We start from the raw sequence: 26473 nt of genomic DNA on the forward strand, positions 1-26473 counted from the left end.
TTAACTTCTTGGGCAAGGTGACCAAATTCACATAGAAACGTGAGTTAGAGGCACTCATCGAAAGAAAGTCTAAGAGGTAGATATTTTCTGTGCATCTATTCAGTTTGAGTCCTTGTAGACCGGTCAGACAATATCACAGCAGTTTAGGTGGTACAAATAGTATCTACACGACTGTCACAACAAAAATAAGCTAGTTGAATTTCCTTGAAAGCTGCTGGGCTGTCTACTGTCCTACTTATCAGGACACGCAACTTAATTTGATCAAGCCACATGTAGCAAATAAGCATTCCATTCTTTGTTGAACTTCACCCATTGACCGATACAAGAACTAAATTTGCTGGGCCCAGTTAAGTCTCAGATGAAAGTTTGAGATTACACATAATAAGAAACGAGAATGGAGTTCACTTGTTTTATTATTAAACAACTCCGCCGTGCAGCATGAGGACTCATACCAGACAGAGCTAGAGGAGAGGACACGACATTTAGGCAGTCTCTTCCTTGGCAATGCGGTCCTTCTTGAGTGGTCCCTATAGACAAAAAGGACAAGTGGTCAGTGACAATGCATATACAGAGTTTAATAAGCAACCTCTACGCCATCTGTGGCTCCAGGGGTGATGTTCCCAGAGAGTGAACAGGGAACAGCAAAAAAATGATGCCGCTCCCCTGCCTCACTGAAGTTTGATCTAGCACCTGAATGGAACCCAAATTCATACCAAGAGTGAACCAGGTTACGATAAGTGCACTATGGGCATAGGGGACTGAGCTGCAATGCCAGTTATGTGAACTAGGGTGGGTCCACTACATTGATCCAGGGGACTTGTGAAACAGAGTGAAGACGAGGGAAGAGACAAGTAAATGTCATGGAAACTGAACGCACCATGAACGCCTTCTTTTCCTCCACTGTCTGGAAGCGGCCGTGGCCAAACTTGGAGGTGGTGTCGATGAACTTGAGGTCGATCTTCTCCGTGGCACGACGGCTGGACTGCACCAACAGAGACTGAAAACAGAATATATATATATTTTTTAAAGATTAGTGATGCATTATTGTAACGGGCCATACAGGACAACAATATTGAGCGCTATGTCCATCTGGTATGAAACAAATGCCCTAGCGTCAGTACACATCAGAACTCTACATGCAACAGGGACAGCACTCGTTTAGTCAGCCCAGGGAGGGAACTACCCATATTTAATATGTACCCGTTCAGTTTATCCAAATTAATGCCAACTGACAATGCATTGGAATAAGCATGCATAAGATGGAATTGTCTTTCCTCACCTTACGCAGGGTTAGCACCCTCTTCTTGACTCCAATTGTGCAGCCCTTCAGCATGACAAAGTCATTGGTCACCTCTCCGTAGTGGACGAAGCCACCCAAAGGGGTGATGCTCTTGTTGGACAGATCGTACTCAGTGGCGGCGTTGTTCTTCACCAGCTTGCCGTCCTTGGTGTGGTAGCCCTGGCCAATCTTGTATATCTTCTTGTTGATCTCTGTGCGGTGGTGGTAGCCCTTCTGACCAGCGCGGGCCACGGAGAAGGCCACACGGGAGGGATGCCAGGCACCGATACAGGCCACCTTACGCAGACCACGATGGGTCTTACGGGGGAGCTTCTTTGTGTGCCAACGGCTGGTGACACCTAAAGGGGAAATTGCAATGTTTAGTACCTGAGGACTTGGCATGAATAACCTAAGTTTGGTTAATTACATGTTCATTGGTGGGTTGTGGTCTCAGGAAGGCAGCATAGAATGCATCCTCATGCGTGTCAGACGCCATGACTGACGCAGTGTTCCATGGTCTCACACACACAGCCCTTCTTAAGACACATACCTTTGTATCCGTGACCCTTTGTGACACCGATGACATCGATCATCTCATCCTGGGTGAAGACATTGGTGATGGGGATAGACTGCTCCAGCTTCTCACGGGCCCAGTCCACCTTGTCTGATATGGAGCCTCCATTGAGCTGCACCTCCATCAGGTGGGACTTCTTCTGCCTCAGGGGCAGAAGCCTCATCTGGCGGGGGAGGAGAGAGGCAGGTGAGCCTGCTAGTCCTGGGACAAGGACCAGTAGAGCTAGTACAAACACTATGTATTTAACCCAAAATTGGGTTAACATGTGATACATTGTCTCAGAAGGAAGGCAGCATGGAATGTATCCTCATGCGTGTCAGACGTCATGCCTGACGCAGTGTTCCGTGGTCTCATCACAGACAAAGGGAGATCTGATTGATTAAAACTGTGGCATTGCAGGGAGCGCATTCTATCCTGCTCAGACTCACCTGTGTGTGGGCGATGATGCGGACGACCTGGCAGTACTTCTTCATGGAGGCGAAGTCCTTCTCCAGCTGCTTCTTGCCCTCGTCATCCTGCCACTTCTTGCAGTACTTTGTGAAGGCCTTCTTCTTGGACTTGTACCTGAGAGCATGCAGCGTGACCGGAGGGTAGGGGAGAAGAGGCACACGGGTTGGCACAGGTCCTTCATAACCCAGGGGGCCAGCGGAAGAACACTGTACTCAGCTGCTCGCCCAGCCTTCACAGGGGCGAAGGGGGCAGTTACAGCTTCAGAAGGGTTTTCGGCTCATGGCGCGGTGTCTAAGAAGCACTTTCCACCGGCCAGAGGAGCCCGGAGCTCATCAGGCCACGAGGCACCCGAGCGGAGCTGCCACCAGGGGGGGCACCGGATGTTAAGACTAGCTCACTAAAACACGCCATGTTTTATACGTCGAACAAAATGCTTCGAAGCTCACATTTAAACGTATACACTATTCAACCAATAGTCAAAATGTTTGTGTAAATATCTATTATTTTTCATGTGTATAATGACTCACCAGTTCCTGTAGAAACGACGCTTGCACTCATCACTAATGTGCTCAGCGAAGATGGTCTTGAAGGAACGCAGGCCACGGGGGGTCTCGACATAGCCCACAACACCCACCACAACCATGGGAGGCGTCTCCACAATGGTCACAGCCTCAACCACTTCCTTCTTGTTCACCTCTATAGGAAAATAGTAGTCAGGTATAACGGGTTGTAATACAAGAGTTCCACAGTAGACTTAAATTGCATAATGTCAATGCTCATCGAATGCGCTCAGTGCTCGACATTCATCAAGGGTTAGACCCGATATGTCCGCCCGTCGAGGGGATCATCATAGGCAGAAAAAAACACGACAAACTACTGTAATACAAGACCGAAACTAATATGGCTCGTTATGCATTCATAAAACCCACAGCAATATTCACCCAGTCAAATAAAAAAGAAACAGCATGACGCCAAATACTCACTTGAGCCAGGTCTGTCGACTTCACGCACGATGTGAGTCATGCCAGCCTTGTAGCCAAGGAAGGCAGTCAAGTGGACTGGCTTGCTGGGGTCATCCTTGGGAAAACTCTTCACCTTACCACGGTGACGTCTGCTCCTTTTACGGGGCAGGAAGCCCAAGGATCCGTGGCGAGGAGCCGAAAATTTACGGTGGGACTGTGAAGACAACGCAATTCAGCACATTGTCCATGAGGCATACAAAACTATGTGAACGCACTTGAGTCAGTATGTTAGAACTTGACATTGAACAGGCCAAGCACAAGGCCAACCATTCTGTCCGCCCGTCGAGGGGAATCGTCACCCATATTCAATGATTTGTACCTATAAGTAGTTTAATCAATAACCGGAGTAGCAACCTCACTAAATAAATCCCAACTGACGATGTAAACAGCGTCTTGGGGGAAAAAAAACATGTGGAACGTTAAGAGGTTCGGAATAGCTACTGTTGGGCGGGCTAATGGGTGTCAGGCCTCAAGGTAAAAACCAGTTAACGGTAGAAACAACTAGCACGTTGTCAGTTTTAAACAAGTTTGATTGTGAACTAACGTTACAAAATGTCAAATGTATTTGAGTAACGAAGCATGCTAGGCCTCAGTGTATCAACCATTTTAAACTACCAGTATGTCAACGATTACTGCATACATTCATTCTGTATTAATCTAAGACCATGTTATTATGGTAAGGTCTAACATCATACAACTGTATTAATTACAGATAGACACATCTTAGCTATTGATTAAAGGGCGAACATATAAGGATTGCGAAGATTCAAAACGGATTGAAACCCCAAGTCTCAAATAAGAAAAACGAACTCACCATTTTGTCTCAGAGCCGATTGAAAGAGGCCTATGAAAGGGGGATATTTGGTATTTATACAAGGACGTGACCCGTCACGTGATTAACGTAATCAACCAGCATCATGGTTCCGCCCCCCTGCTGTACAAACGCTTGCTTCAAAAACGTGTTTTTTATTATTTTTTATTTATTTTATTTTTATTAACAACAAATCAATACATAAAGCACATGAGGGAACACAAGCATACATATATTACAAACAATGGACAATCGAGCTAGGGGGTACAATATCACATTACAATTACACAAGGACCTTAAGGGACATGCATATACTTACAATTCTAACAGCTTTTTTGTTAGAAGAGCATTTAACCGTCTTAAAATACAGTTCAATTTATTTTTGTAGGGTACGAAAATTTGGATTTCTGTTTGTAAATGTACATTTGTGTATATAAAATTTGGCCAAAAGAATCATGAAATGAATTACATAAAAATGTTTTAGCTTAATTCTATTGTAAAGAATCCAAACAGTATATCTCTCCACAATAGTGTTAAATCTTCATAAATGTGTTCAATTACCTACTGATGTCTTGCCACAGCTTTCTTACATGCATACAATGCCAAAAAAGTTGCAACACTGTTTCTGGGTGGTCATTACAAAAGGAGCAATTTGAGTTGATGTCTTCCTTAAACTTCTTCATATAGTGGTTGGCAGGATAATATTTATGAATAATTTTAAAGGAAACTTCCTTAATTTTGTTAACAAGTAGGTATGTGTGTGGCAACATCCAAACTTTTTTCCAAAAGATATTATCAATAAATCCATTCCAATAAGGCATGACATAAGGTATACATCATCCTGCTGAAACAAGGTTCGTATCGCTCTGTTGTTGAATGGACCAAAAGAGAAACAAATCTTTCCTACTGATGAGTCAACAGGGGCAATAGAAGGTAGGCTCTGAGGGTCAGGTCTTGACACGTTCCTGAATAACATAGCAACACCTGAGGGAATGGCATCTAAAACAATTGCAAAATCTTTAGGTGTTACAGGGACCTTGTAAAGTGATAATAATTCTTTATAACTGAGTAAAAGACCCTCTGCATTTACCAGTTGGCTCACCAATAGGATATTATTTCGGAACCAATATTCTAAAAACAAAATATTTTTATACAATATATCCCGATTATTCCATATATAATATCTGTGTGGAGAAAAATTGTGTTTATAAATTAAGGACCTTGACAAGAAAACCTGCCGATGAAAAGCAGAAAGTTCCACTGGAACTTTGTCAATATTATAATTGCAAAACAACATGAAGTTAAGGCCACCAAAAGTAGAGAAGACATGATGAGGAATACAATTCCAGATAGAAGTGGGTCTTCTTAGGAATTGTTTTATCCAATTGATCTTAAAAGTATTACTTAAAGTAGTCAAGTCCAGAAAATTCAGTCCACCATTCTCATAAGTGTTCATTACAACAGTTTTCCTAATGTAATGGGTATGGTTTCTCCAAAGAAAGTTGAAAAGCATCTGGTCTATCTCCTTGCTTATTTTACTGTCAAGATATAAAGATAGAGCACCATATGTTAGTTTAGAGATACCTTCGGCCTTGGTTATTAGGACTCTACCTTTTAAAGATAAGTCCCTCTGTAGCCATTGATTTGGCTTCTTCTGGGGTTTTTTAATAAGAGGGTTAAAATTTAGTAAGCCTCTAGACTTCTGATCCTTTGTAATGGTTATGCCTAAATATGTAAGTTCTTCTTTTACTGGAATACCATAATATGAAGGTGTCACACAGTCTTTGACAGCTATGAGTTCACATGTATTAATGTTAAGATATAGACCAGACGCTTTGGAAAAGGATTGTATCACATTGATCGATATGGGAATTTGGTTAGCGTCTTTCAGAAAAAGTGTAGTATCATCAGCCAGCTGGCTTATAATAATTTCTTTACCAGCTATGGAAATACCTTGTACAGGACTATAATTTAAAGAATTTGCAAGAAGTTGGGTGATTAATAAAAACAGGTACGGAGAGATAGGACAACCTTGCCTAATTCCTCTCTTTAACTCAAATCTAGGCGAGGTGCCATATTTCAATTTGATAGAGCTGTTACCATTTGCATAGAGTCTTAATAGCCTTACAGAAAAAATCCACAAAGCCAAGTCTCTCAAGGGAGTGGAAGAGAAACTGATGCTCTACTGTGTCAAATGCTTTAGAAAAATCTAAAAAATAATATGAAGCTATCCTCAGTTATTAGGTCTGAGTAGTCAAGTACGTCTAATACTAGTCTGACATTGTTAGAAATATGTATGTTCCTCATGAAGCCAGACTGTGTTTCATCAATGATTGCATCCAGGACTTCTTTAATTATTTTTGCAAGTAGTGAGGCTAATATCTTATAGTCATTATTAAGAAGACAAATTGGACGCCAGTTATCGATGAGCAGCACTTCTTTTTTAGGCTTAGGTATCTGTGTTATTAACCCCTGACTCATTGTAGGAGGGAGAACATTGTTTTTAATACTCTCTAAAAAGACTTCAAATAGGAAGGGAGCTACTTGTTCAGAAAATAATTTGTAAAATTCTGATGTAATTCCATCAACACCTGGTGATTTATTGTTCTTTAGATGTTTGATAGACTCTATAATCTCTTCAACTTTGATGGGTTCATCACACTGTTTAGATTCTATATCACTGATAGAGTGAACATTAAAAAAAACATATCTGTGGATTCCTGACAATACGTAGAGCTATACAATTTTCTGTAAAAATTGTTACAGTATTTAGCGATACATTTTTGGTCATCTGTAATAACACCATCAATGTTTAACTTATGGATAGTGTTATTTTGTGACATTTCTCAAGTCTAAAGAAATGGGATGAATTCTGTTCTCCCCCAATCCATTTTTTCCTAGATCTAATAAAGGCTCCTTCTGCTTTTAATTTATATATATTATCCAGTTTATTTTGTAACTCAATTGGTTTCATCTTCTCCTCCCCCGAGAGGTCGGCTGGGGACCTCTGAGAAAGGAAAGTTATCTTAATGATCACCTTTTCCTCCTCAGCTCTTCTGGTCTTAGCAAGATTACTACCATATTTTCTAAGGTATTTGGACACCTCAAATTTAAAGAGCTCCCAGTTCTTGCAATAAGATTTTTCTTCACAAGCCCTTTCCCAAAAGTGTGAGAGCAGATCTTTAACCTCAAATGTAACTATATCATTATTTAATAATGAGCTATTTAGCTTCCAGTAGGATGCTCTACCAAGGTTCGTATCAGGGGTAAATATTTTCATATCAATGTAAATAGCCCTATGGTCTGTGAGGGGAGTAGTACAAATATTTGTAGTAACACACTCACCATCAATACATTTGGATATAAGCCAAAAATCTATTCTGGATTGTCTGGAACCTGTTTTGTTACTCCAAGTGAATGATCTGTCTGCCGGAAACCTCTCTCTCCATACATCAGTAAGATCAAACTTTTCCATAAAAAGTATTAAACCCAAATTCTGATTGGTTGGCCTACCTGGGGGCCATTGATCAGTTGAATTATCTATTGTAATGTTAAAATCCCCTCCTATCAATAATAACGAATTGGGAAATTTAGATAACCAATGAAGTATATGTTTCTCTATAGATTCAAGCAACTCATCATTCTCATGTTCGGTGTTGTACCCGTAGAAGTTTACAGTAATGAGTGTAATGTCATTGTAACTGATCACAAGACAAATAAAGTGACCAAAGGGGTCACATTCCGAGTGTAGAATATTACCAAAGGTATTTTTCATTGTAGTGACACCAGCAGAGTGTTCAGATCCATGGGAAAGCCAAATATCGTTGCCCCACTGTGACCTCCAGAAGTTGGTATCAGCCAAAATTGAGTGACTCTTGAAAAAAGCAAAAATCATTTTGAAATTGTTTAGCAAATAAAAATAAGGCCTTGCACTTCACATGGTTTCATAACCCCCTAGCATTAAGAGAAACTATAGACAAACCAACAAAGATTATATAAAAGTATAAACTGTAGTAGGGTGAGTCAAAGACGTAGGAGCAGTGAACGTAAACGATAAGGAACCGAGATCTGCACCATTTAAGTCAATTTAAAGTGAAAATAGCTTATTCCATAACTTTTGAAATTCAACTCAAATGAAAATGATGTTCAAGACCAAACCAAGGGTTCTTGTAGTAAGAGAGACTAAAAACCCTCTTTAGTGTAATCAGGAACTATTCTGAGAAATAAAACAAATAATCATTTAAATAAAAAGGGTACCTACTATTTTAAGTACATATGAAAACTGATCATAAAATAATTGAATAAAAAAATGTTTTACATATAAACGTTCCTAAGACCTTTTTTGGAAATAAGTATGAAATACTAAATAGAGCAATAACCGTGTAAAGTCAGAGCAGACCTGTATGCCCTTTAAAACAGTATCTTAGTTACGGTATACATAAAAAATAATAATACAGCTTTCAATCTTCTTCGTAAGTTTGTAAACAATATGTCTTCTGGTCATACAAGAACAAACTAATGAATTGAAATACCTGAGTATTCCTGAAAAATAGTCACCTGATGCTTAGGTAAACAACATTAAGGACAATGAGAATACCATGGCTGAAACCATCAACCTGTTCCTTCTAGTGAGATTTTAGGGAGGAATATGGATTTCTGAACCGTTGATGAAGCCTCGTCCTCCGACGAAGTAAGCAGCCTTCCCCTCATTTCGTGCTTTCTTGATCGTTGGCCACAACTTGTTCCTTCTTTCTATGTCCTCCGGGCTGAGATGCTCGGCGAAACGCATACCATGGCTCTGATGGAAGGCGTTCTTCCTAGTAGCTTTCCAGACAGCATCCCTGTAGAATCTGGCAGTGAAGATGATGATACCCCTTGGTCTTGAATCGTTTTTCTGTTGTTTCTTGCCGAGGCGATGCACAACGTCGATGGTATCACCAACTTTGTTCTTCTCTGCAGGCAAAACTTCTTGGCAGATACGGATAGCCTCTCCTCTCACATCTTCATTCTCTACCTCTGGCAAGCCGTCGTCTCAGGTTCCATTTTCTTGTGTATTGTTCCAGATCAGTGAGACGTCTATGGTAGACATTGTTATTCCTTTCCACACTTTTTTCAACTTTTGCCACTCTCGTTTTCACATCCTTGATATCACCACATGCAAACTCCAGTCTTTTTCAAGCTTTCGATAACCATGGTGTTCACGCCTACCATTTTCTCAATGGCGTCACACCTGGAGTTGATGAGTAAGGAGAGGGTAGCCACGATGTCAGAGTTCATGTTGGTTTTTTTGGAGGGTGGAGGTTTGCACGGAGTAACCGGTAAAGAGGGGAAATTGTCATCTTCAACAGCATTCGAAAGCATGATATTATCCATAGGCCAAGAGTAGTTATGGCAGTTGTCTATAAGCACGTTTCTCTCTTGTTGTTTAGCAATATTACTGCTAACTTCTTCACGACTTTGCTTGGACATGCTGAAATAAATTGTTCAATTATTATTCCAGTCACAGGAAAGGTCTTATATCTTGAACAAATAAAAATAGTAATGACTAAACTTTTCACAATCTTCCTGAAGTTAGTTACGGAGCTCGGTAAAAAAAGTGTCTGTTTAAGCCGCCACCTTGGCACCTCTCCCCGCTTGCTTCAAAACTAGAATTCTACTGTCACAGAAATGCATCAGGTAATAGATAAGGCAAAAGCTCTTGTGATTGGTGCAACACCTTTTTAATTTTACAGCTGTCCATCTCAACTTGTTCTCAACTAGCCTACCTGGTTAAATAAAGGTGAAATAAAAAATGTATTTGAATCCAATTAGGCATTCTGTTAGATGATCTGTATCCCTCTGACTGAATAAAAACTAGTAAAACCAGTCACAGCATATAAAACAGTCTATACATCCATGTAAGGTACACAAGAAATAATAAACACACAAATTGAAGATCAAGGCAACAACTCAGTTCAGACTAGTAGCCTAGTTAGAACTCCAGATCTTTCTGAAATGCAAAAAAAATAAAATCTAACGAAAGTTCTTCAAAAAACTATATTGACTCAGCCCAGTTCTGAAATGGATCAACAGAAAACCTGCACACATTCAATCATGTAAAAAAAAAAAAAAAAAGTATGTCAACCCCTTTTAGATAGCATAGTCAATTTGTCAGCTGTTTTGTCTGAAGTATTTCATTGAATAACATGTACCAAATTAACTCATAAAACCCAGTTCTCATCCTAGGGGAATGAGCCATGGTAACCCACCTACATAAGTATTGTATTTATTCCCATCACAAAAATTGACATTGAATAGTAGGCTACCATTGGTCAGATGACAAATCAATATGAGAGAATGCTACATTAAGAAAATCCATTGATCCCTGCTCAGCCATGCATTTGGTCTGGGCTAGTAGTTGAGTGGAAAGTCTTGATTGAATGGATTACTTTGCAAGCAGTTTCTTTTAGGGTTGTTGTTAGAAGTGTTCTCCCAGGTATGAACAGCAGGGGGCTGTACTAGCAAAGATGGGAACACTTTTAGTGTGCAAGGAAAGCATGCTAAAGTCTGAATAAGCCAGATCACAGGGCCGTTCCCCCACAGTTCTGAATTTAACTAATGGACACATTCATGGATACACGTATGACAGTGTTCACAGTTGTAGGAGTAGCCTCCCTGTGGGCCAATAGAAAGGGCTAGAAAACAGACAAAAAAAAGCCCATTCCTCATGTCTTTGTCTGAATTGAGAGACAGAGAATCCTCCAGGGTGATTTGAAGCTCAGGTTTCTAGGTGCAAAGTCTTAACCAGGAGCAGTCTTGCACAGCGTGCATGTGAGCGTGCATTGGCAGCTGCTAATAGTCTCTTCCCATTCTGCCCCAGAAGAAGGTAGCCAACCCTGCTTCTCCACACACACAGCCCCTCAGCAGGCCCGTTGCTCCCGGTCAAGGTTCATCTTCTGGAAGAAGATCTTCCCAAACTCATAGGTGCTGATCATGACAGCACAGGCGGGGGCCACTTTGATCACCCTGGGTAGGAAACCTGAGGGGGATAAAGAGACACAATTTACCTGATTTAGTCCTCCATTCAGACTGCTTACTATACCAGCGCTTCAGGCATTGCAAATATATACTTTTTATATATCCTTTGGACTTACCTGCAAAGAGCCCCCTGTATCCCGATTCAGCCCAAATTCCCCTCATGATATGCCATGTGGATGTGGGATACTTCACAGGGACTAGGAGGAAGGGGAGAAAGACAGAGATTTAGTGGGCAATCCTACGTTCTATCAGAGGATAAAATACGATTTCAGACGTGAATGGCCATACGGGTACATAAGACCCTGTAATTACACACCTCCCAGTGTCTCCATCTCTCCCAGTTGGATCTGTCTTCGTGTCTTCACCACGTCAAAAGGTAGGGTCACGATGGCAGCCACCTGGGACAGAAGACAATAGACACACTCTCTATAAGCAATACCCAGTGAAATCAACATAACTTACCCTCTGATCTATTGATCAGCAGTACGTTATGTAACTAGACAGGTGAAACACTAAAAACAGGCTTTAACCAGGGGGTCCACCTGTTATCAATTATCAACAGTTTAATGGTTGTCACAATTGTTTAAATTTTTTATTTCACCTTTATTTAACCAGAAATAGGGGAGGTAAAGGCAAAAAAAGGCCATGGTGGCAAAGTAAATACAATATAGCAAGTAAAACACTGGAATGGTAGATTTGCAGTGGTGACAACAATGACACAGCAATTCTCTATTTTTTTCTGGTGTCAACTCAACCCTTATAACTCATGAGAGGACTATAGAACTGCCATGATTTGACAGGGAACTTCCTGTTTTACTACAGATCTAGGCTAAGTAAGTGTGTCCACTTCTCTCACATGTGAGAGAATCTCTCTAAACAAACATAGGCCTGTTTTCAGCAGGGTGAGGCATTTGGTTTTTATTTATCATGGCCTCTTTCTGTCATAAATACAAATAACATCTGTGTTACAACTGGCTTTCCTTTCCTGGTGAGAGATAGCACACTGAACTCTTCTCCATATTTGTCAATGATCTACCTATAATAAAACACACCTCTGTCTCACAGTAAACTGAAAAGAAAAAAAAGAGTTTGACTATTTAACTATATACACCTTGCAATGTACAAACCATCCATAATCTTCTTCATGAAATCTAATAGAAGACATCTGCTTTATATACATTGTAAATTCCCAGTAGAGGTATTAATGAGATACTCACAGCTCCAGAGATGGCCCCTGCTGTGAAGCTGATGGAGAAGGTGGCCTGAGACACATTGTACTGATCACACAGATGGGCCTTCACCAGCTCATAGTTGAACCAGTACAGGGCTGCACACACAGAAAAACAGTCAAGTTGAAAAGTCACTGAGAAACATTATCACACCGAAGATAGTATTTATTATTCACCCACACAGGCGGTCTTCATTATGTAACCCCCAACTACTATCAACCAGTCCAACTAAGCCCTGGCAGTGACAGATAAATGGTTAGTGACATAACGTCCATGGAGGTGAAGTCTCACCTGAGAAGGGGACGTCTCGTAGGACGGTGGGTCCCCAGCCCCTCCACAGGGACAGCCAGCCATCCTGGGCAACACTAGAGCGGATACACACCCTCAGCTCGCTGTAGGTCAGCTTCCGGGACTGCATCTTGGTACGCACCAGCTCTAATGGGCTGATCACACTCACTGCTCCCACTGGAGAACACACAGACACGGGGGAGTCAACGGAAGAGGGGCAGCAACAAACACATTACAGAAGGGAACAATGTAATAATGGCATTATTATATATCTACATTCTTAGTGTGGCGTGTGACAACTGAACTGTATCATAATCAAGACTTTAATCAACTTCAAGACATTGTGAATCCCCGTCCCATGTAGTCCACTTACGTCTAGCGAGACCCCCAGCCACCAGGGGGATGTAGTTGCCTTGGAACCCCATGCCGTAGCGCAGTAAGTCTCTGAGCTGGTCATAGCAGGTGAAGTAGATGACCGTGGCAGGCACCGCCATCACCCTGTACACAAACAGCAAGAGTCTGTCAATCTCAAAGCTCTGCAAGTTATAGTTCTGAGTTTTTCTCTTTTATACAATCAAGGACTGATCGCTCTTGTTACCGTTCTTAATTACAAATACATGTACTTGAAATACCCAAGTGACTCACAGTGTGGGAGGCAGCCCGCTCCACAGAGACCTGACCCCCTCGTTGCGCGTGATCTTCACAAAAGCATCCTGAGAAAAACAAACACCACACCGTGTTTGTTCCTGGGAACTGTGGAGTTCCAAAAAAATACAAACATTTGGGACTTCAAAAGACAGGTCGTTCCCCATCCTGTGTTTTAACGATGTCAAACCAGGTGATGTTGTGCTGTGTTGGTGGGAGTGAATAAGAGGGTTCTGAGTCTCTTACCAGGGTGCCACTGAAGTGGGTTGGTGTTTTGTACCAGCTGGTGCAGCTGGCCCCATACTGACACACATAGATGTGATCCATCAGGCCATTACAATACAGGAAGCACTTCCCTGAGAGACAAAACACAAGAACAGGGTCACCAAAACAACCATACTGGTTAATACGTTACTGTATGAGACATGATGCTCTACTTATATCTATCTATACTATAGATAGGTAAATGTGAACCTACTGGGAGTAATGCCGAACGTTGGCGTCTCTGTAGGGCACGCATTCATGTTTGATACATCTATAGCTTCTAGCTCTATGTCAAATGAATGGATATTCAATAGTTCTAGAAAATAATTACAAAAATAAATACTTTAAGTTTGTTTTTCAGTCGATAGGTGTCCATGACAGAGGTTAGATAAGCTATTAATAACAGAGGTTATGGCAATGACCGGTCAGACCGACAACGGGGACAATAACACCAAGGCTGCTCTAGCCAAGGCCTGCTCTGGACTACTAGTGTTTGCCTTATTTTAGGTATTGGCAAATGGTCAATCCAAGGCAAAGTATTTGAGGAGAAATCTATAAACAAACAAACAAGCTCCTCTAGTAATAGAACATTACATAGGTTATAATGTATAACACTCATTTTACTATGAACTACTTGTTTGTTTCTTTGAGATTCCTAAACACAGGTACCGCAAGGCACAATTTGATACCTGGTAGCTATGAATCATGTTGAATTCTTTCAAGTACCAGAAAGCACTCATTGTTACCACATCATTTCGTTGTGAAGTTCAATATGCTAATTCTAACTAGCTGGTTACACTATCTGGGCTAATTTTCCTTAGTTTTCTTTATAAAATGTTCAGAGTGAGTTATGGTGTAGCTGAACGGAGAGATAGAGAGAGAGCGCCAAGGCTGTAGCCCATATAATCATTCAGCTGAGAGTATGAGGATGCACTGAGGAAGAGTATGACGTTACATATAATTGCCAAACATTTCAAAATCAATTTGCTCAGACTGGCTAAAGCGCATTTGTTTTGTTTTCCCAGGAAACCCAGTTTGTTAGTAGGTCATATTGGCAGAGCAGTGCCAGATAGGCACATGTAGTCAGTCAGACTGGGCAAAGTCTGGGCATGCAGCGAGCGGCGCCGGCGGGTTTACTCACATTTGGAGGGGCGGATTACACCGCTCCATGAAGCAGAGTCAGCAGCTAAAGCTATGAAACAAAGCAAAGAGAGAGAGATAGAAACACAGATGGAGAGACAATGAAAGAGCATTTGAGCAGAGAAAAGCTAAAGCATGTCTTACATTCCACTAAATGTAGCCTGACATGGCTGCCGAAGGTTGCCGACCCCCTTTACTTCAACCCCTCTTCTATTATTTAGGCTTAGGGAGCAGATGGGCAAGAGGCTGAATGTAGTCTCTCACAGGGAAAGTGATGACAGTGCAGTTGACTTTTTTTTTTTTTTTTACATTTAATTTATATATTTTTTTATTTAACTAGACAAGTCAGTTAAGAACAAATTCTTATTTACAATGACGGCCTAGGAGGGTTAACTGCCTTGTTCAGGGGCAGAACAACAGATTTGTACCACGTCAGCTCGGGGATTCGATCTAGCAACCTTTCGGTTACTGGCCCAATGCGCTAACCACTAGGCTACCTGCCTCCCCAGTTTTCAGGGGTGGAGTGGGGACATAAACATCTAATACTTAGACTATCCCCGCAATGGTAAGAAGCAATAAGCAGACTCATCGTATAAGCAGTGAATGTTATCTGTTAGTGTTCTACCTTGATAGAATGGTGTTTGCTGGGCCTGCAGCCTTATCTTCACCACGTCCAGTGGTGTGACTGTGAAAGAGAGACAGATTCAATTATACTGATCTATTTACACCCATCATGGGTCTCGTCAATGAGGAACATGTGCATACATGAGGGGGGTGTTCCTACACACAAGGCTTGGACACTTGTTCCACAGGCTTTGGAGTCTGGTCAGACTAGCCAGACCTGAACCTGTACAACCAGACTGGAGTGGAGCTCAGATGGACACACAAAGCGAACCAGTGACAGCCTCTGATGCAGTTGTGGCAGACTCCTGTGTTGTCGTGGAGGCTTCGGTCCCCCATGATGGAACATTTCATCCTAGTTCTACAGTTGCCATGGCACCTAGTGGCAGGCTAGGCAGAGAGCTCATGTAAATTCTGTACATATTTAATAACATTTAAATTGTTTTTATACAAATACTTTTTTACAAACATTTTATTTTTCAACAGCTAAAAGAGTGCAGATCAAGTCTTGATATCATGAATCGTAATCCTGCTCGTAACCCGATGAAAATCAGTGTGGTCAACAAGCTAGCTAATTCTGTAGAGATAGTATCTAATATTTCAGTACGGTATATCGATTCACTCTCCTTAAATATTTGTCATCTGATTTATTTGTTTTGGTCTCTGAATTGTTTAATCTCACTTTTCGCCACCAGCTCCTGATATCAGGGCATAAAATCTATAATATGTCTCCTGAATTTGCCTGGTGCACATGCGCACTAGGTCCGAGCTCATTTTCCCTGGCTAAACTAGCTGGCTACTGAACTATGCTAGTTTTTGTCCTCATTGCCAAACTTCAGAAATACTGCACCCTCAACTTCAAAACTCTTTTGCTACAATAGTTATACATTTGCTGGAAAGAAACGTACAGTTTTTTTTAGTTTTTTTTTAAACAGTCATTACTGGTTTGTGAAATCTGTCGTAAGACGGTGGAGAAGGATATCATTGCTACTTAAAACAGACCCAACATCAGTTTTCAGATTCACCGGCGTCATTGGCATAGGGTTAGCTGGAAGTTTCTGATTGGTCTTGAAACTGTGACATTAGCATAGGGTTAGCTGGACGTTTCTGATTGGTCTTGAAACTGTGACATTAGCATAGGGTTAGCTGGACATTTCTGATTGATCTTGAAACTGTGACATTGGCATAGGGTTAGCTGGATGTTTCTGATTGGTCTTGAAACTGTGACATTAGCATAGGGTTAGCTGGACGTTTCTGATTGGTCTTGGAACTGTGACATTGGCATAGGGTTAGCTGGACGTTTCTGATTGGTCTTGAAACTGTGACATTGGCATAGGGTTAGCTGGACGTTTCTGATTGGTCTTGGAACTGTGACATTGGCATAGGGTTAGCTGGACGTTTCTGATTGATCTTGAAACTGTGACATTAGCATAGGGTTAGCTGGACGTTTCTGATTGGTCTTGAAACTGTGACATTAGCATAGGGTTAGCTGGACGTTTCTGATTGGTCTTGAAACTGTGACATTGGCATAGGGTTAGCTGGACGTTTCTGATTGGTCTTGAAACTGTGACATTAGCATAGGGTTAGCTGGACGTTTCTGATTGGTCTTGAAACTGTGACATTGGCATAGGGTTAGCTGGACGTTTCTGATTGGTCTTGGAACTGTGACATTGGCATAGGGTTAGCTGGACGTTTCTGATTGGTCTTGAAACTGTGACATTGGCATAGGGTTAGCTGGACGTTTCTGATTGGTCTTGAAACTGTGACATTGGCATAGGGTTAGCTGGACGTTTCTGATTGGTCTTGAAACTGTGACATTGGCATAGGGTTAGCTGGACGTTTCTGATTGATCTTGAAACTGTGACATTAGCATAGGGTTAGCTGGACGTTTCTGATTGATCTTGAAACTGTGACATTAGCATAGGGTTAGCTGGACGTTTCTGATTGGTCTTGAAACTGTGACATTGGCATAGGGTTAGCTGGACGTTTCTGATTGGTCTTGAAACTGTGACATTGGCATAGGGTTAGCTGGACGTTTCTGATTGATCTTGAAACTGTGACATTAGCATAGGGTTAGCTGGACGTTTCTGATTGATCTTGAAACTGTGACATTAGCATAGGGTTAGCTGGACGTTTCTGATTGGTCTTGAAACTGTGACATTAGCAAAGGGTTAGCTGGACGTTTCTGATTGGTCTTGGAACTGTGACAACAGGCAGCCTCTCCTCGCTAGGTGCGATGGGATATGTAGTGATTTTGCCAACACAGCCAGATATCTACACAGCCTTGTACCTTTACCCTTTTTTTACACTGACTATCGTTGATTAAATCGGACTTCTCTGGTATTATTTAGTGTTGTTAACACTGTTCAAAATGGTCAGAAAAATCATTTTTATAATTATAACCCTCCTATTTCTAGATCTCCTTATTGTTATCATTACTATTATTATGATCATCATTATAATAATAAGTAATGACATAATTAGTAGGCTTAGAATAGCAGCCTTGTATAACCACCAGCTGTAGGCCTAAGACCACATCCTGTGTACGGTAACTTTCTTAGGCCTATAATTCAATAGTTATATAGGCTACTGCATCAATCAATCATTAATTTGTTCGTGCCATCACACAGCATACGAGACATTCATGAAGGCCAGCATCCTGGAGTCACCTCATCACTGTAGACATTGAGACTGGTGTTTTACAGGCACTATTTAATGAAGCGGCCAGTTGAGGACTTGTGAGGCTTCTGTTCCTCAAACTAGACACTCTAGTGTACTTGTCCTCTTGCTCAGTTGTGCACCGGGGCCTCCTACTCCTCTTTCTAGTCTGGTTAGAGACTGTTTGTTCTGTTCTGTGAACGGAGTGGAACACAGCATTGTATGAGATCTTCAGTTTCTTGGCAATTTCTCACATGAAATAGCCTTCATTTCTCAGAACAAGAATAGACTGATGAGTTTCAGAAGAAAGGTCCTGGTTTCTGGACATTTTGAGCCTGTAATCGAACCCACAAATGCTGATGCTCCAGATACCAAACTAGTCTAAAGGCCAGTTTTATTGCTTCTTTAAATCAGAACAACAGTTTTCATAATTGCAAAAGGGTTTTCTAATGATCAATTAGCCTTTTAAAATTATAAACTTGGATTAGCTAACAACGTGCCATTAGAACGAGTGATGGTTGCTGATAATGGGCCTCTGTACACCTATGTAGATATTTCATAAACAAATCTGCCATTTCCAGCTACAATAGTCATTAAAAACATTAATGTCTACACTGTATTTCTGATCAATTTGATGTTATTTTAAAATGGACAAAATTAAGTGCTTTTCTTTCAAAAACAAGAACATTTCTAAGTGACCCCAAACTTTTGAACGGTAGTGTGTGTGTATATATACACACTGGCCCTAGCCCTCACCCTCCGATCCAACAGGTCCCAGATCTGGGATTGAGATCTGGGCTCTTCGCTGACCATAGCAGAACACTGACATTCCTGTCTTGCAGGAAATCACACACAGAACGAGCAGTATGGCTGGTGGCATTGTCATGCTGGAGGATCATGTCAGGATGAGCCTGCAGGAAGGGTACCACAATGAGGGAGGAGGATGTCTTCCCCAAAACGCACAGCGTTGAGATTGCCTGCAATGACAACAAGCTCAGCCCGATAATGCTGTGGCACACCGCCCCAGACCATGACGGATCCTCCAACTCGATCCCGTTCAAGAGTACAGGCCTCAGTGTAACGCTCATTCCTTCGACAATAAACACAAATCCGACCATCACTCCGGGTGAGACAAAACCGGCACTCGTCAGTGAAGAGCACTTTTTGCCAGTCCTGTCTGGTCCAGCGACGATCGGTTTGTGCCCATAGGTGACGTTGTTGACGGTGAGGTCTGGTGAGGACATGCCTTACAACAGGCCTACAAGCCCTCAGTCCAGCCAGTCTGACCACTGATGGAGGGATTGTGCATTCCTGGTGTAACTAGGACAGTTGCTGTTGCCATCCTTTACCTGTCCCACAGGTGTGATGTTCGGATGTACCGATCCTGTGCAGGCGTTGTTAAACGTGATTTGCCACTGCGAGGACAATCAGCTGTCCGTCCGGTCTCCCTGTAGAGCTGTCGTAGGCGTCTCACAGTACAGACATTGCAATTTATTGCCCTGGCCACATCTGCAGTCCTCATGCCTCCTTGCAGCATGCCTAAGGCACGTTCACACAGATGAGCAGGGACCCTGGGCATCTTTCTTTTTGTGTTTTTCAGAGTCAGTAGAAAGGCCTCTTTAGTGTCCTAAGTTTTCATAACTGTGACCTTAATTGCCTACTGTCTGTAAGCTGTTAGTGTCTTAACGACCGTTCCACAGGTGCATGTTCATTAATTGTTTATGGTTAATTTAACAAGCATGGGAAATAGAGTTTAAACCTTTTAGAATGAAGATCTGTGAAGTTTGGGATTTTTACAAATGATCTTTGAAAGACAGGGTCCTGAAAAAGGGACGTTTCTTTTTTTTGTTGCTGAGATACACATTTAAACTCAGTTTTTCACAATTCCTGACATTTAAACCTAGTACAATTCCCTGTCTTGGGTCAGTTAGGATCACCACTTTATTTTAAGAATGTTTGATAATTATATAGACCTGATCATCTGTTGAAGAAATTGACCAACACTGACTAGTTCAAGTATACCCAGTTTGTCATTTATTGATTTTAACAGATGGGTCTTGTCCTTTACCAGTCCCGGTGGTGAAAATATTAAATTGTCTGTGTCTGTAGAAGAGTCACGTTTTCATTTTGAAGTAGGTTCCCCTGTCTTACTCTCTGCCATGTTTGGGTGTTGCTTGTTTTCATCATATTTGTTGATACATTTCTCTAGTCTTAAGATTTGTTCTGTGTTGTTATCCAGATTGAAGGTTATTATCCACCAGATTGTGTAGTGCTAATATTTAGTCTAACTCACCGACTTTGAATATTACCTTTTTATCTTGAGGTGGTCTACATAGCTGTGTTCAGTCCACCATCTTGGTGTTTGTAATCTGTGCTTTTACTGGTTCCCCTAGGTAGGTTTATTTATTTATTGGCAGAGAGGGGACATGTTTGTTGTTGTGCCCCTCTATTGGACATTGATCTTACCGAACACTGATGTGAGCAGCGCCCCAGTGCCAGAGGCCAGCATCTGCTGCACTGGAGTGATCCCAGCTGAGGGGGCAACAACAGGCCGTTCCCCCATCCTGACCACCTGAGACAGACAGGGAGACAGAAAACATCAACTTTAACCACACTACTCAAATGTCATTGTCATAGTGTTACTTTAATTTTGTCTTCTAATGAGAGGCTAGTTAGTGCTTGACAGATTCCATTATATGTGAAATAAACAAGGCTGTTGGGGAGTGCCTCTGATTTGAGCTAGGCTATACTCTGTGAAACTGTGCCTGATTACTGAGACAAAATACAGAATGTCCTCAGGGCAAGACGGCCAGCCTGGTCACTTCCTGGACAACAGCATGACTATTGTAAAGCTAGAGCTTAGCCTAACTCTAGGCTTGTGCATATTATCCAAACGTGTGTCTTAGGGGTCCTTGAATAGCCAACAGCCACTACAAGTCCAAATGACACACAGCTTGTTATTAAGGAGTCTATTTCTAAGTGATAGTGACTAGACGTACAGTAGCCTCGTTCATGTGGGATAGGAGGGGTTATAATAGAGCGCTTGACACACTAAGATAAGATATCTGTTGTGTGCAAGTCTCCCCTCTCCTAGCTACTACATCCAGTTTTCAAACCCCACACACTCTCACAACACCTCACTGATACAATAGCACGTCTGGTAACATAAAGACTACTATCCACAGAAGATTGACTAAGCCCACATTCAATACAGACAGCGGGGGGAATTAGAACCTGACAAATTGAAAATGGGTGATAACAAATGTCAAATTGAAATGGGTGATAAATGTGTTTACTAATATAAATTAATAATTGGCAGAGAGTGTAGAAAGCAACAAGAGAGAACATCTACCTGTCTCTTTACAGTACCACTAACATAGCTCTGTAAAGGGCTAATCATTTCTAGAGTAGATGTATAAACATTTCTAGCCCAGTTCTTGATCAGAGGGAGCCATCTCAAGCATATGATCGAATGTGTTGCTGAATGTGTTTGTGCACTGCAGAGGACCTGAGCACTCATATAGCCATGCCGAATGTCTCGTACTGCAGGCTTGCTGGCAGATGATCACGTTCCAATTTCTCTGACTATCACCTCCCCCTGCTGCAGCTGACTGTGGCAGGATTACCCTAAAACAAATCCCACCATATCCCGACCCTCAACAAAAATATGAACACAGGCCAGAAACTGATTCCTACATTTACAACATTGTCTAGGCTAATTTCACATAATTAAGACAGCATTGGTTATAGCAAGTTGTTAAGAGTAAAAATGATAACAACTACTTCCTCTATGGCTCACGCATCTGATTATTATGTATAATATTTCTAATCCATGTGTTTTATCAATCTTGCCCTGTGTTTTGTGATAAATGGCAGGGCCATTCCTACAATGGTGCCCTTTCTGTCCCCAGGAAATTTAACTTCTTATTTAGTGTAAAAGGTGGATTCCAAAAGGCTTTAAACCTTAAACTCAAAAATATGTATCTTGAAAGGGAATTGTATGCATTTTGAACACTTTTCAGTGGATGTAGGCATGTATTACCCATCAACTTCCACGAGAAATATGCCAGAAAATAAATAAATAAATGTTTTTCATTATTTCATACTCCTAGTTAAATTCTCTCATCAAAAAAAAATGATTCATGATTATTGTATTTATTATTCTATTTAAGATTGTGTCCCTGATATCACTTTCCACCATGTTAGTTGCTCCTGAGTAGCACAGCGTTCTAAGGTACTGCATCTGGGGCGGCAGGTAGCCTAGTGGTTAGAGCGTTGGACTGAATCTGCCACTGACCAAGGCAGTAAACCCACTGTTCCTAGGCTGTCGTTGTAAATAACAATTTGTTCTTAACTAACTTGCCTAGTTAAATAAAATAAAAATGTCAGCGCTAGAGGCATCACTACTGACCCTGGTTCGATTCCTGGCTGCATCACAACCGGCCGTGTTTGGGAGTCCCATAGGGTAGCGCACAATTGACCCAGCGTTGTTAGTGTTTGGCTGTCATTGTAAATAAGAATTTGTTCTTAACTGACTTGTTTAGTTAAATAAACATAAAATAAATAGTTTGTTGTACTCCATTTAAGAAAACAACCCCTTCTTGCAATGACACCATTCAGGAAGTGTAGTTTCTTTGGTGGGAAAACAATGGTGCAAAGCTTAATAAATATAAACAGTTTTATATATTTTTTGTCTGTATGTCCCACACCTATCTGTTAGGCAAAATGTAGAAAATTCACCAAATGTAAAAAATAAAAAAAATGTTTGATAGATTAATTAAAATCCTGTTAAAATGTTCACCATTATGCTAGTTCAGGTATTCCCAAACTGGAGTAGGAGCAATGATATCAAATAAAAATGTGATTCACATGAAAAAAAATATATATCTATTTTAACTTTATTTTTTCACATTTTCCACCAGGACTATACATTTGGGTGATGTTTTTTCTCACCTGAGTAGCTTCGTTTCACTACACAAAATTAAACTATTATGTGTTCATCAACATGACAACACAATGTCAAATACAGCCTAGTCAAATAATTAACATCCAATCACATTAAACATTACTCTCTCACAGGAATTCCATCAACGGTCCATATGTAGCCAAAACGTAGCTGCTGCTCATGTTGGTATCTGTACTGTCGGTGCAAAAGCCATGACAAGGAGACATAGTGGAGTGGTAACGCACGGCGTGCAAGCAGTTGCTCCCAACGCCACTTGGGTACACTGTAGCATCCACCGAGAGGCTCTTGCTGCCAAGGGAATTTTTTATTTTACCTTTATTTAACTAGACAAGTCAGTTAAGAACAAATTCTTATTTTCAATGATGGCCTAGGAACAGTGGGTTAACTGCCTTGTTCAGGGGCAGAACAGATTTTTACCTTGTCAGCTTGGGGATTCGATCTTGCAACCTTTCGGTTACTAGTCCAATGCACTAGGCTACCAAGCTGTCAAGAATGCCTGAAAGACATTTTGGACACTACAGTGAAAATGATTAACTTTGTTAAAGCAAGGACCCTGAACTCTCATGTATTTTCTGCAATATGTAATGATATGGGCAGAGACCACGTAACGCTTTTACAACATACAGAAGTGCGCTGGTTATCAAGGGGCAAAGTATTGACAATTTTTTTTAAATTGAGAGATAAGTTTAAAGTTCTTTACTGACCATCATTTTCCCTTATCTGACCGCTTGCATGATGACGAGTTTCTCACACGACTGTCCTATCTGGGTGATGCTTTTTCTCGCCTGAATGATCTGAATCTAGGATTACAGGGACTCTCTGCAACTATATTCAATGTGCGGGACAAAATTGAAGCTATGATTAAGAAGTTGGAGCTCTTCTCTGTCTGCATTAACCAGTACAACACACAGGTCTTTCCATCATTGTATGATTTGTTGTGTGCAAATTAACTCAAACTTACAGACAATGTCAAATGTGATATAGCTAAGCACCTGAGTGAGTTGGGTGCGCAATTATGCAGGTACTTTCCCAAAACAGATGACACAAACAACTGGATTCGTTATCCCTTTCACGCCCTGCCTCCAGTCCACTTACCAATATCTGAACAAGAGAGACTCATCGAAATTTAAGATTTCTGGATTGGGCTGTGCTCAGAGTCTTTTGCCTTGGCAAATCACGCTGTTAAGACACTTTGCAACCACGTACCTATGTGAGAGTGGATTCTCGGCCCTCACCAGCATGAAAACTAAATACAGGCACAGACTGTGTGTGGAAAATGATTTAAGACAGACTCTCTCCAATACAACCCAACATTGCAGAGTTATGTGCATCCTTTCAAGCACAACTTTCTCATTAACCTGTGACGAGTTAGTCACAATTTTCAATTAACAAATAAGGTTTTATATGTAAGATGGTTAAATAAAGAGATCAATTATATTGTTATTTGTGCCCTGGTCCTGTAAGAGCTTTTTGTCACTTCCCACAAACCGGGTTGTGACAAAAACACACTAATTATTATGTTTAATAAATGTATCGTATAGTGTGTGTGTGTGTGGCAGGCTTACAATGATGGCAAAAAACAACATTTGAGAGTGCACTGACACTGGCGCTAGAGGGGGTACAGCTGGATGTTGAATGTTTGAAAGGGTACGGGACTATAAAAAGTTTGAACTAGCACAGTGGTTCCCAATCTCTCACTCACAGAGCTATGGCTAATTTAGTCTTTACATATCCACCCTGTTAGGATTATGCACATAACAGATTGGAAAACGCACCTCAAAAAATGTAAGTGCCTGAGTTTGATCAACATGTTTTTCTGAAAGTCAAACATGTCCTTTTTCTGATAAAGTATTTATTTTTCTTCTATTTCCCCAAAAGTTATTAGGTCCAAAAGGCACCACTCAGTATGAATGACCCCAGCTAAAGTTATATTCTGGTGCAGGCCAACAAAATGTAGCTAGCTAAGTAACTGTAATATTGCACTGTACTGCATATCATGGTTGCACTACACCCACATCTAATTACAAATATACTTTGTGACATCTCCACCCAGTCAGCAAATCTGACCTTGTAGCCTTGTTGGCGTGGTGATGTAATGATGATGGACTAACACGGACATGTTGTCGTGCTCAAAAAAATTAAAATTGTAAAACATGTTGTCGTGCTCCTTTCTCAATTATAAAACGCTCACAAAACATTTGTTGTGGAACCTACCTAGGTAGCTAACTAACGTTAACTAGACATGAGCGATCATGCATGTACAGTAGAGTAGCTAATCTAATGGCAAAACAGGAACACATGCCAGCCCTCCCCAATTCAAGATGCTTGATAGCTAAGGCTAGCTAGCTGGCTAACAGACACTAGCTAGCTAACTAAATATCGCAAAACAGAAGATAAAACATGCCAAAGCTTGATACTAACCTCCAGTTTATAGCGTAGCTATAAAGGGTATCTATCTGCGTTGTGAATTTGATGGGATTTCATGGCATGTTGCCTGTTTCCCTGAGTGTTGAATTGACATGCTGTTCACAGCCGTGAGCTGCTGTTAGCTAACTTGACAAAGCTATCGAGCTAGGAACAAGTAAACCGACCCCTGATTCGTCTGCCGTGACAAGACACGCCTTCCATTAGTCTGACCACGGTTCTTGCTTGGTTATTCTTCTTCTTCCCTTGCAAAAGGAAATTGAACTATATTTTAAGACAATTAAATACTCTGCCAACAAAAAAACTGTTAGAATTATAAATGTGCGTCCTCCCCGACTTGCCTCTGTACTTGAAATAAATGCCTGCCTTTCGTATCTCTAGTCCACTGTTCCTGCCATCTCTGCACCATCACTGTCCATATCAGGCGTGTTGCCTCTGCCTTGCTCATTGAAACTACAACATCCCCACTACCAAGTGCTTGCTTAGCCAGTACATCAACTGCCTCGTTCCCCTCCACCCCCACAAGGGCTGGGACCCAAGTAAATCTTATCTGTATACCCATCTGTCTAATCTTGCCATGGGTTTGTAGACCCTCATTATACATGGCCTTGTCTGCTACGTGACCTAAAGGACTGGAGACTCATCAACACTGCACATGAATCAGAGCAAATAACTACTCTGTCTGGCTTGACTTCCTCCACCCACTGTAAGGCCAACAGTATGGCTATCAATTATGCCTTATATACAGCCAGATAATCTGTAATATGTTTCTTGACTGCTACCCCACATTCCTGCACCGCAAACGCTGACCCAGTACGTCCTGAACCATCTGTGTAAATGGCCATATAATCCTGATACACAGTATCCAGACATCTCATACACAAATCAGATGGATCAACACCCTCCCTATCTTTCTGTAGTCTCTCCAGCACTTCTAGATCAACTACAGGAGGCCGGAGTAGCCATTGTGGATTTACAGGAATAGCTACCGTCAGACTGAGCTCCCTTCATTACAGTCCCATCTCCTTCGCCTGGCTATTACCCACCTAAAGCTTGTGTTCTGTCTTCGCTCATGTTCCCAGCAT

At 41.3% G+C, this 26473-nt stretch overlaps 2 protein-coding genes and 3 non-coding genes across 9 annotated transcripts; all 5 read right to left on the minus strand.

The window, feature by feature from the left end:
- Positions 1 to 395: 395 nt before the first annotated feature.
- On the minus strand, positions 396 to 4165 carry LOC139421461 (large ribosomal subunit protein uL3). Its single transcript, XM_071172389.1, has 8 exons — positions 4140 to 4165; positions 3287 to 3479; positions 2831 to 2999; positions 2282 to 2417; positions 1830 to 2016; positions 1280 to 1638; positions 878 to 997; positions 396 to 527 (listed from the first exon to the last, which is right to left on the minus strand). The coding sequence occupies exons 1-8, from the start codon at positions 4140 to 4142 to the stop codon at positions 483 to 485; spliced, it is 1212 nt and encodes a 403-aa protein (XP_071028490.1). The 5' UTR covers positions 4143 to 4165; the 3' UTR covers positions 396 to 482.
- LOC139423295 (small nucleolar RNA SNORA54) lies at positions 613 to 743 on the minus strand. Its single transcript, XR_011635849.1, has one exon. It is a non-coding gene; the product is annotated as a small nucleolar RNA SNORA54 (small nucleolar RNA).
- On the minus strand, positions 1723 to 1809 carry LOC139423299 (small nucleolar RNA U83B). The gene has a single exon (XR_011635852.1). It is a non-coding gene; the product is annotated as a small nucleolar RNA U83B (small nucleolar RNA).
- Positions 2125 to 2218, minus strand: LOC139423298 (small nucleolar RNA U83B). The gene has a single exon (XR_011635851.1). It is a non-coding gene; the product is annotated as a small nucleolar RNA U83B (small nucleolar RNA).
- A 4135-nt stretch (positions 4166 to 8300) lies between the features above and the next one.
- On the minus strand, positions 8301 to 25743 carry LOC139421462 (mitochondrial glutathione transporter SLC25A39-like). 5 transcript variants are annotated; one of them, XM_071172391.1, is made up of 12 exons: positions 25386 to 25743; positions 20465 to 20570; positions 15345 to 15404; positions 14721 to 14771; positions 13562 to 13671; positions 13316 to 13383; positions 13044 to 13168; positions 12674 to 12847; positions 12371 to 12480; positions 11470 to 11551; positions 11270 to 11350; positions 8301 to 11154 (listed from the first exon to the last, which is right to left on the minus strand). In XM_071172391.1, the coding sequence occupies exons 2-12, from the start codon at positions 20559 to 20561 to the stop codon at positions 11036 to 11038; spliced, it is 1077 nt and encodes a 358-aa protein (XP_071028492.1). In that variant the 5' UTR covers positions 20562 to 20570; positions 25386 to 25743; the 3' UTR covers positions 8301 to 11035. The 5 variants fall into 5 exon arrangements, with proteins under 5 accessions (XP_071028492.1, XP_071028491.1, XP_071028494.1 ...); XM_071172390.1 differs by lacking the exon at positions 25386 to 25743 and adding an exon at positions 21507 to 21561 and having other exon boundaries at positions 9833 to 11154; XM_071172393.1 differs by lacking the exon at positions 14721 to 14771 and having other exon boundaries at positions 9833 to 11154.
- Between the last annotated feature and the right edge of the window lie 730 nt (positions 25744 to 26473).

The sequence above is a fragment of the Oncorhynchus clarkii genome, chromosome 12 (genome assembly GCF_045791955.1).
Source record: "Oncorhynchus clarkii lewisi isolate Uvic-CL-2024 chromosome 12, UVic_Ocla_1.0, whole genome shotgun sequence".
Classification (NCBI taxonomy): Eukaryota; Metazoa; Chordata; class Actinopteri; order Salmoniformes; family Salmonidae; genus Oncorhynchus; species Oncorhynchus clarkii.